Below are 11,708 nucleotides of genomic sequence, written 5' to 3'. Positions count from 1 at the left end.
AATTTGCCGGTTTTATCAAAGAGAAAAAAAAAATATTAGAAATATGCTTCCACTGATTTGAAGCTACCAATTTACAACAAGATCAAAATTACTATCAACTTAGAACCAAAACCAAGTAAAGAAGAAACAAAATAAGTAGCATCTCTAAGACCCAGAACACGTTAGGCAACTATTTCTAGATTTTTACGACAGTCTAATAGTGATGGGTCTTGATTTTTTATTTACTACACTCTAACATTGATGGGTTTTGAATATATAAAGTATTACACCGAACTTCCAGTATGACACCTTATTATTCTTCACTTTAAACTTTAACAATTTTGTATTACTACATTTACTTAAGTTATTTTAAAGAGATTACTATTATTTTGAAGTTTTATTTTGGTATCTAGAAACTGAAAAGAAATGCACAAAAACTTATTAAAAAATTGACGTTAATTAGAAATTAAACTGAAGATACAAGTAGCTAATATTATATGTTAAAATTCAAATATTAAACTTGTGTGTATTAGCAAAAGTAATTTTTTTTTTTTGCAGGGTGGGGCAGGTTGAAAGTAGAAAAATGCTACGCTGGAGGGGACATGACGAGACGGGTTTAAAATTTTGCGAATTAAGTCTCAATTCGCCCACACAGCCTCATTATCACTTCTAGAAGAACACCATTCCCACGTGGATTATGTCTAAGCTATGTGACACGTTTTAAGAAATGAGTGTCACGTTTTAAGAAATGAGTGTCATACCAGTTAAAAAGAAAAAAAAGAGTGTGTTATACCAGTTCCTTCAAGTCACATTGATTGGTACTTGGTGCAAACAACGCACGTGATAAAAAGGTTCTTTAGACGTGGTTGTCAATTTATTAGCCAACTTCCTAAGATATTCACGACATCATTTCAGAAATTAATGAGATGGATCTGGATGCCTATGAAGTCTTTATCGTGGTTAATTAAAATGAAAGAATTGATGGGAACACGGGAAAGGGGTGACAATAATTGGGCACGTTACACATTTAATCGGTTGACCAAAAAAAACTATATTCACTAGGATAAAAAAGTATATATATATATGTATTGTGTAACTTTCCCAACTTTAAATACATCATATTTCATTGTTAGCAAGTTGACTTCCACACTAATTATATTTACTTTTACTACTACATAGAAGAGCCTTGGAAGCAGCTTGCCGATCAAGGCCCATTTTTGGTAATTCATTGATTTATGTGCCTTATGAAAATTGTACTTTATTGCTTTATCGGTGTGCGCTTCTTGCATTGGACAAAAAGCCCATCGACCTTTTGGTTCTCACGTGCTACAACAAAAACTCTTTTCTAATAGGTGAAATACTAACCAAAAACCAATAATGAAAACCCATAATAATTGAATGTTATTAAGTTACCAGAAAACCAGTGAAGAATTGCATGCAAAACTCAAAAATTGACCAAGTTGAACCAAAAAAGAAAGTAACCAAATATGCCACTTTTTAGAGTCCGGAACCTAAATATTGTTTTTTTGGATACATATTATCTTAATAGGTATTTTTAAAAAAAAAAATACATTTTTATATATAGCGTGCAAAAACAAGACGCTATACATTAACGGTAACGCCTGCCGTTAAGGTATAGCGTCTTTTATTCATAAGCTATATGGTCTGACGATTTGACTGCCATATATAGCATCTTGTTATTGTACGTTATATATAATGTTTTCTTTTCATACGCTATACCCCAATTTAAATACTGCCCTTTCTTCCCCGACCACCCTTTCCCCTATTTTTTTTAAAACCCCACTCTGGTCCCCCCACCCACCCACCCACCACCACTGCCCGTTATTAAAAAAATTGTGAGCCCATCCCGTCACACAAAAAGGTTAAGAACGTAGGCCCCACATCGTAGTACAGCATTGTATTGTTGTGGTTTAACTCCTTCGCCTTCAATTTTCACACAAAACACTCACTACATCGAGGTATTTCGATTTATTTTATGTCCAAACTTGTATAATAATGTATATCACTGGCTATTGAATGTGTTTTCATGTCGTTTTGTGTTTTATTTGCGAAACTAGTATGTTATATTTATCCGGACTTAGATATTAGTGTTCTAAAAAATGTAAAATTGAGATTTAATTTTTTATGTTAATATCCGAATTTAGATATTAGTGTTTCCATGTCGTTTTGTGTTTTATTTGCGAAACTAGTATGTTATATGTATTTTTGTTAATGTTATGTGATTAAAATGTATTTGTTGTTTATATTTAGTTTATTTATTAGCGTAGTAAAATGTAGAAACTTTTAGCGTAGTAAACTGTATAGTATTTTAGCGTAGAATCCTTGTAGTTTAAGTATTTCTTATAATGGTAGATTGTTATATATACTCTGTACAATTAAATACTCATAATTATAAAACAAACACACACAAAATTATCAAAAAAATTGAATTTTACACACATAAGTATTCATGATAAGTTGGTGCTACTGGGCCTCAAATATCGAGCCTGGAACCTAATTGTTATATATACTTTGCAAAATTAAATACTCAAAATTATAAAACAAACATACACAAAATTATCAAAAAATTGAATTTGACACACATAAATATTCATGATAGTTTGGTGCTACTAGGCCTCAAATATCGAGCCTGGAACCCAATTGTTATATATAATTTGTACAATTAAATATTCAAAATTATAAAACAAACACACACAAAATTATCAAAAAATTGAATTTGACACACATAAATATTCATGATAGTTTGGTGTTACTAGGCCTCAAATATCGAACCTGGAACCCAATTGTTATATATATTTTGTACAATTAAATACTCAAAATTATAAAACAAACCCACACAAAATTATCAAAAAATTGAATTTGACACACATCAATATTCATGATAAGTTGGTACTACTGGGCCTCAAATATCGAGCCTGGAACTCAATTGTTATATATAATTTATACAATTAAATAATATGCATACAATTAATGTTGTTTAATTTACAGTTGACGACATGGGCGCGCTTATACATCCCGGCCCTTACTCTCGTGAGCTATTAGTGCTTCAAGGCGATCATAGGTCTGCTCATATATGGGAGGGAGAGTTACTTTCCCAGACTCTCCGCGCTAGGAGAGTGGACGACCTGTAGGATTTTCTGAAGCATAGAGTTCTCCACGAGCGTGTAGTCCATTGCGTCCAGGCCACGGGATTCTATAGGATTATTGAGATCGGGCGGATACAGGTTGACTGGGCTTTGATCACGACGTTGATTGAGCGGTGGCGACCAGAGACGCACACTTTTCACCTGCCCATTGGTGAGGCTACCATCACGCTGCAGGACGTTGAGGTTTTATATGGCCTGCCCGTTGATGGCATGCCCGTTTCACTGCCTATTGCTATTAGATTTATGTCGTGTGATGCTTATTTAGACATGCTACAATAGCTCACGGGTTTTAGGCCACAGGACGAGACTGCATCGTCGGGTGCTAGTCGGTTGACTTTGACCCTTATTAGACAGCACCTGGAGCTACTCCACCCCGATATCATCGATGATACAGAGGAGGTACATACTACCCAGTATACGAGGTTGTTGTTGCTTCTTCTATTTGGAGGGGTCTTGTTCCCGAACACTTGGGGGAAGCTAGTCAGCCTGAGAATTTTGCATCATTTTCAGCTGCTAGATGAGTTACCCTATTACAGCTGGGGTGCTTCTGTTCTCGGCTACATGTATGGGCAGATGTGTCGGGCGAGCATGGGCACTCAGAGAGATATTTGTAGTTTTATGCCGTTTCTACAGGTGACAACATATTCAAATAAAGTGTTCATCAGTTCCAACTTTACCTAGTTAGACTTTATCTTAAACATTACGTCAACTTTGTATGTTAGGTTTAGGTCTGGGAGCGGTTCTTGCAGTTTCAGCCACCGCGACCACAATTACCTCATACTGTAGCACCTCTATTTCTCCCTCTAGCAGGAGGTGGGTTCTCCGTCGTACACTTTCACGAGAGTATGATGCTCATCATAATCTCTCCCTCTGCAGGGATGTGTTGGATCTACTGGAGGGCGCACAGGTAAATATGTACCTAAACTTATCTGGTGTAGATTAACTTAGTGTTGCGCATACTCACGTTTCATGTTCTTATTTGATAGTTCATCTGGACGCCATACAACGACGATTTGATAGCTTCCCTAGCACCTTATTGCTCGGCCGACCGATTGATTTGGAACACTTCTGCCCCACTCATATGCCTCGATATTGTGGAGCAACATGCCTCGGAGTGGGTACTTTGGCAGTTTGGCCGCCCGCAGTATATACCGAGGGGACCTATATGGGAGCCTACACATTATCAGAAGGATGATCATTGTAGGGCAGACGACACACTTATGGCATGGTTAGCGGCGCAGATCCATATTTGGGACCATCGAGATCAGATGATTCCGCCCCCACCTACATATATCCAGGAGTTTGATCTTCAGAGGTATATGTCCTAGTACCGGCACGTCACCCGAATTTTTATCGGGAACCCTATTCATCAGGTTGGCGGTCGGTACGTTCCATACGTCGGGCGATACGAGGCCCTGGTATGTTTTCTATTATTATTCATTATATAACTGTATTTTAGTGCAATATACATAGTTTATATTTTATACGTTGTGCAGGCTATTGGACTACACACAGTCTATTAGATGGGACTACAGATGCAGGATTATGTCGGCGATCTTGCAGATGCCTTGCAGGATTATAGCTGTCGATTTGTAGAGTTGGCTGCCCGGACACTACAGCGAGCTCGTGAGGATCAGTGTTTGGCTCACATACCTGATTATGTGGATCCAGTGCAGTATGAGCAAGGCCCTAGTATGGCACGAGGTAGTGGTGCCCGACGAGGCGGGGGTGTCGGACGATGTGGCAGTGGGCGGAGATGAGGGGTCCCCAACAAGGGAGCGTTGAGGCCCCTGCTGATTATGTTGCTACCGATCTGCCGAGTGGCCTACATGAGACGGACATACCGTCATACAGCCTTGGGATGGATCTCGCTCTAGGGACTTCGCAGGTGACCCCGTCAGGTCAATTATTGATCATGGGCACGCACTGTTCTGGAAGGATTGGGATACATACTTTCCAAGCCCGTCTACTGTTGCTGAGGAGCGGCCGACCCGAGATTTACATAGTTAGCGTCGGCTGAGTTATGGTTCATCATCACGTTCGCAGGTATGGTTTTCATAGTATTGAATTAGAATTTGTCTTTATTTTCCATAACTTTGTTAATTTCCTTTTTAAGGCTGAATGCAATGTTGACATGGTTGCGACATATGATTACATTTAGGAGCCCGACGAGATAGTGATACGACAATTCAAATTGTTGTGACTTATTATATACTTTGTTATTCTAAGCTTTTTATTCTTATGTAGGTTTCTACTGGACTGACGACCCCTTCTTCTGATCCTGTCAGCACCACTGATGATCATGCAGTGGCACATCCGGCTATAAGGAGGCGACTTGATGATGACGATCCCGATAGCGTACCCAGGCGGGATACGATGCGCCTCAGGCCAGCGGCTGCGTTGAATCACCACTGCATTGAATACAATAATAGCAATATAAGAGATATGAAATACAGAATACAAAATACGAAATAAATGGCTTGTATAGTAAAACTAGCAGGTAAAGCCCTGCATCAATAGACGACCAATGACATTCTTAGTCTAACTCCTAACTAGCTAGTCTCACTCTATTGTGCTGTAGAAATATTCACAACTTTCCCCTAACCTACAACTTTAATGCTCGACCTCCATAATTCTTTGTCAAGGGTCATGTCCTCAGTAATCCTAAGTCGCGCCATGTCCTGTCTGATCATCTCTTCCCAATACTTCTTAGGTCGCCCTCTACCTCTCCGCGTGCCCACTACAGCTAGTCGCTCACACAACCATTATAAAAAATATTTAAAAGAAAAAGCTTAAAAAGAGTAGCTAGAGAAGCAGCTCAACCCTAGTTCATCTGTTCATGTAACCTTGTAGGTGTTAGCATCAATCGTCTACATCTTCTAATTAATACACAGGACCAAGAGGCTCACGCCTCATAATTTAACAATAAAATGATATGGAGAAAAGTAAGTGAACTCATATTTTCATATGATTCACGTGGAAATATATAGGGGAATTAAAGAGACGGCTGAAGTGTGGGACTCTTCTGCCTCATTTTTAGATCACTATCACCCCCCGAGATATTATAGGATTCCGTGGAAAAAATTTCAAACATTTTAAAACGATTTTTTCTATAAAGATTTGTAATTTTTGGTTCATTCTTAATATACTTACTGAAAATATAATACAACGAAGTTGATGTGTGAATTCATATCGACCATTAATAAAAGATAGTATTAATTCATGTAGTATATCTGACTGGTGAATTGATTTCATCAGTGTATATATATATATATATATATATATATATATATATATATATATCCAAGACCAGCTTTCATATAGTATTAACAATAAGCTCCACACTACAGCTGCTGATCACAGCACAAGACATCTATCAGAAATATGGCTTGGGAATCCAACAATATTATCACAAGCGTTAAACAACTTACGGAGATGCCGAATGTGATGAAAGCAGTAGTGCCTTGTTATTATGCTCACCCTAATAGCCCCATTCACTCCCCGGCCTTTGACACTAGTAGTACTGATGATGCAGATTCAATCCCTATCGTTGATTTTTCCCTCCTTTCTTCAGAAGATCCTGATCAACACTCCAAAGCCATACAGGAACTTGGACGAGCCTGTGAGGATTGGGGATTTTTCATGGTACGTACGTATAATAAGCTAACTAGCATGGTTTAATTTTATTAAACTTCAACTTAAGATTCTTAGGTGCTAGCGTGCTGTTGTATTAGTTGCAAGTATAGACATGAATGAATGCAATATAATTGCAAATTTAACAGACGGAGCTCTGACAAGTCGCATTACGCGTCTAATACAAGATGCATCGTCTTCTCCAGAACTTCGGAAAGCTTTATATGGGAGCTCACTACCTCCTTGATTAACAAATATAAGTGGTAGTTGAAATTGAATTAATTGTGAAATAAAACTTATGGCCATCAGGTCTCACACTATTTCATTAGTGTTAAATTAGTCTTAATTACTTTATCCGGGTCTTCAAGTGTTGTCAATCATTTGATAGCTTAGGGTTACAATTGATTGAGTTCATAAAGGTAATTAGGGTTCATATTCTAATTGATTCTTCTTCTTCGCTCTTATTTTTGATTCCGCGTATCTGTGTTTTCGTCGAACCACACACCCATATATTTGAAAAATAAGTATAGATATTTAGTTTGTTTAAGCAACACATGTGTGATGCAGGTAGTGAACCATGGAATAGCAGAAAGTTTGATGAAGGAGATGATTGAGGTGGCAAATGAGTTTTTCGAGATGGCGGAGGAGGAGAAGAGTCGGTACATAGGGCAACAAGTATTTGATCCTATAAAGTATGGCACCAGCTTTAATTATACTTCAAAGGAGAATAGCTATTACTGGAGAGATTACCTTAAACTCTCTGTTCATCCTCACTTTCACTCCCCTCATCAACCCAAGCATTTCAGGTTCAATCATTGTCTCGTCATAAATTATATATGCACAACATCATTAATTTATCATGACAGAAAATTCTTAAGAGGTCTACCTATTGGCTTTCACATATTTATCATGATACGTCACATTCACTCACCAAAACTTTACAAGGTATAATAAAATGAAAGCTACCTAGCTTGAAACCTGAAAAAGCAATGTGCAAATTCATAGTACCTCTTTTTCTTTGGCTAGTGAATGTACTTCATCCCTCCGGTTCACAATAAGTGACCAATTTGTTTTTTCATTTTGGTTCAAAATAAGTGTCTACTTATGTAATCAAGAAAGAATTCAATTTGTTTTTACCCCTATGTACATATCCCTAAAAAGTTTTCTTACTCCTCACATTAAATGTTTAATTCGGGGTAGTTTAGTCATTGTAAATATTTTTGTATAGAATTTAGTATTTTCTTAATGGGCGTGCTAAAAGCAAATTGGTCATAATAAATTAATAATGATGACATTTTAAATGAGAAAAAGAGAAGTTGAATTATTTCAATTCTCAAGTTAATTAAATTAAATAACTCATGTAAGTCGTTGGATAGGAAGTTTGGGAGTCCTTTATTTACCTTGATTTATACAGCTATCAGATTGTATATTCTATACATTAAAGATTGCACACACTTGTTTCCTCTAAAATGTAGTAGCATGTCTCATTAAAATAAATTCGGTAAAGCCAATAACTGTACAACAAGAGAATCGTCCTATCGAAATTATTACTTCAAAAAATCCAGATTTGAAATTTGGCCATGAAAAGTCACAAATCAAGCTAAAAGAAAATGGTCGATGTCATGTCAGGTGAATACATCTGTCAACGGGTCACTCGTGTCTGAGGTTGGCCTGTGCACTCAAAATCGATCCAATAAAACATGTGGCCTAAAGTTCATTAAAAGGGTCCAAGATATTTTTTTTATTTTTAAACTTCTATACTATATAGAACCACTTCCGTTTCAATTTATGATGCAAAATTTGAATACACATAAAATTCAAGAATGAAGAAAAAAAAACTTTGAAATTTGTGGTGATAAGCCTACTATAATATTTGTGGTTATAAGATTTTTAAAAATTGTGATCTTTAATATTTTATGACATTTGTGTGGCTATATAAACTTATCATTAATTGTAAAATAAAAATTTAAGTTATATTCTTTTCAAATTTAGAAAACTATCATTTTTTTTCTAGAAGAGAGTAAAAATAAAATGCTATCACATAAACTGGATCGGAGAAAGTAGGGGTGTACAAAATGAACCGGAAAACCACACCAACCGAAAAGTCAAACCAAACTGATTAAAAAATCCGACTAGATTTGATTTGATTTGGTTTGATATTGAGTAAAAAAAAAATCCGAACCAAACCGACATATAAATATATAATTTTTATATATACTTTTAAGACTTTATATAAAATTTTCTTTACAAAAATTCTAGAAATATTTGAGATTCTCTTATGGAATGTAATATTTAATAGAATATGAAGTACTCCATTTTTATTAACATTAAATAATATAATGAGTTATATGATCACTTTCTTATCAAGTGTTATTGAAATGCGTGAATCTCTTTATTCTTCCATGTTCTTATGTCAAGATTCATTAAATTCTTATGTCTTTTTTGAATTTGAAGTGGTATTTCGATAATCTAAAATTAAATAGAATATATCATTAATTAGGTATCATATTGATTTTTATATTTAATTATTAAATTTGTTTAACCTTGAAAGTATACATCAACGAAAAATTATTGTAGTTACATGTGTTATTAACAAAATTCTCCCATAAAAATATTGTAATAGATCATATGTTTGTCAATTTTTTAAATTTTTACTAAACATATATTTACTTATAAAAAATTTAATAAAGTAAAATTGAAAAAATATTCATGTTACAAAAACACCCGAAAACCCAACAAAACCAAACCAATCCAAACTGATATATTTGGTTTGGTTTGGTTTTAATAAAAACCGAACCAACCCGGTTCATTTACACCCCTAAGAGAAAGTATGATTTTTTTTTTACATATTTATCATCTAACTCAATTATATTAATGACTAGTTTATCTAAAGAATAGTTTTTCTTAAATTTTCATGTCTTCTCCTTTTTTTAAAGGAGAACAATGTGCAAATTAGAGTGTGGTGACTTTTGTTTAGTTCATTTTTTTTTTCTATAAAGCTGTTTTAATTTATTAATATTCGTCATGAAAGTAAAAGCATTTTTTATTTTATTTTTGGTTTGTCGTTTGATTTTACAGAGAGGTTTTAAGGGAGTATTGTGAGAAATGCAGAAAAGTGACGAGAAGGTTACTCTCAGGAATATCAGAAAGCTTGGGACTGGAACACGAGTTGATGAAAAAATCCATGGATCTGGACTCGGGTTTCGAAGTGTTTGTTGCAAATTACTATCCAGCATGTCCCCAGCCCGAACTTGTAATGGGCCTTCCACCCCATTCTGATTTTGGGCTTTTGACCCTTCTCATACAAAATGAAGTTGGAGGATTACAACTACAACGCAATGGAAAATGGATCAACATCAATCCCATTCCCAACTCTATTTTGGTTAACACTGGTGATCACCTCGAGGTATAAAATATTCCGTAATATTACTCATTTTATCCTACATTGTTCGTTGGAAATTCTTCGCGAGGCTACAGTAAGCAATTATTTGATACTTTGAATTTTGAAATAATGGTTAAATTTTTTCATTTTTTTGGGGTAGTTTTATCACATGTTTATGATAGTTTTAGTGACGAATTTGTCTATTTCTAATTTTACACTAAATATTGGTCAATATAATTCTTGAAAAACTCTGCGAAGAAAAATCAAGTACACTGGATTTGTTGTTGTTGTTATATTTACTACTATATGCAATCTGATCTTTTTCTTTTTGTGTGTGTGTGGCATGGACAGATATTTACAAATGGGAAATACAAGAGTGTATTGCACAGAGCAGTAGTGAAGAAAGTAGCAAGGATATCAATAGGAATTGCAAATAGCCCAGCTATGAATGTCACAGTGAGACCAGCTGCTTCACCTTTAATCCAAAATGAAAGATTTCCACCTCTCTATTTTCCAACCAAATATAGTGAATATGTGGAGATGCAACAGACTCATCCACTCGACGGAAAATCCTGCTTGGATCGAATCAAGATTAATTCACCACCACATTAATTATACTTTGATTTTGTTAAACACAGTATGCTATTGCTGGCAAAATTACGCGGTTATTTTGAATTTTTGCTCTTGTTAATTGACATGCATGTAATAATTTTTCTCGTCGCAAATTGCCTTTGTTTACTTTACTCCAAGTTGCCCCTTATGTAACTGGATATGAGTGATTGGTCTTTATGGATAGATGAGGACTGAGGAGAACTTTTACTTAATTATGTCTTACATAATAAATTACTACTATAAGTTCTGTGGACTGAAGCATTCTATTTGTTTGACAAGTGGATTTTGTTTAATTTACCCCAAAAAAGAAGTAATCAAAACTCCTTAATAACACGAGTGGGTTAATTTATCTTTTGATGAATTTGAGGAAGGTTTTACGATGGATAGGAGCAGAATTTGTGAACTTTATCCAGGTGTTATAAATTTTACAAACAGATTGGACAAAAATATAAACCACAAATTATCTGACTTATTAAAGAAAACGTTTGCGTTATTGCCCTTCCTTTTTATTTAACTAGTTAATTAAACCCGCGCTTCGCACAGTTAGGTGTTCTTTTTTGTAATTCAATTAATATAAAAAAATAAAAACTTTACAGTACCAAAATAAAAACAACAAATATATCATGCAAGGACAGTCTACCAAATAAAGCAAAAAACTGTGCATACTACAATTGTCTCAAAGAGAAACTAAAGCAAGAAAATCCAAATAAATAGAGCATTGCCTACCTATATATTTGTAGTTTTAAAATGACAGCTCTTAAGGACAGTCTTCTCAAAGAGAAATTAATCGTGTAAGTGTGCACTTTTTAGATGATGTTCATAAATATTATTATCAATCATGTAATAAACATTGTGCATACTACAATTGTGTCTCTCTAATTAATATCATTGGAAGATATATGTTTAATTAGATGTATTTTTTAATGCATGAACGG

At 35.0% G+C, this 11,708-nt stretch overlaps 1 protein-coding gene across 1 annotated transcript; it reads left to right on the top strand.

Annotated features, from left to right (window-relative positions):
- Positions 1-6,436: 6,436 nt before the first annotated feature.
- On the top strand, positions 6,437-11,026 carry LOC107760999 (2-oxoglutarate-dependent dioxygenase 19-like). The gene is made up of 4 exons (XM_016579156.2): positions 6,437-6,791; positions 7,347-7,585; positions 9,858-10,185; positions 10,513-11,026. Exons 1-4 carry the CDS (start codon positions 6,531-6,533, stop codon positions 10,771-10,773), a joined length of 1,089 nt encoding a protein of 362 aa, XP_016434642.2. The 5' UTR covers positions 6,437-6,530; the 3' UTR covers positions 10,774-11,026.
- Positions 11,027-11,708: the final 682 nt, after the last annotated feature.

The sequence above is a fragment of the Nicotiana tabacum genome, chromosome 7 (genome assembly GCF_000715075.1).
Source record: "Nicotiana tabacum cultivar K326 chromosome 7, ASM71507v2, whole genome shotgun sequence".
NCBI lineage: Eukaryota > Viridiplantae > Streptophyta > Magnoliopsida > Solanales > Solanaceae > Nicotiana > Nicotiana tabacum.
This window is presented reverse-complemented; position numbering and strand designations above follow the sequence as displayed.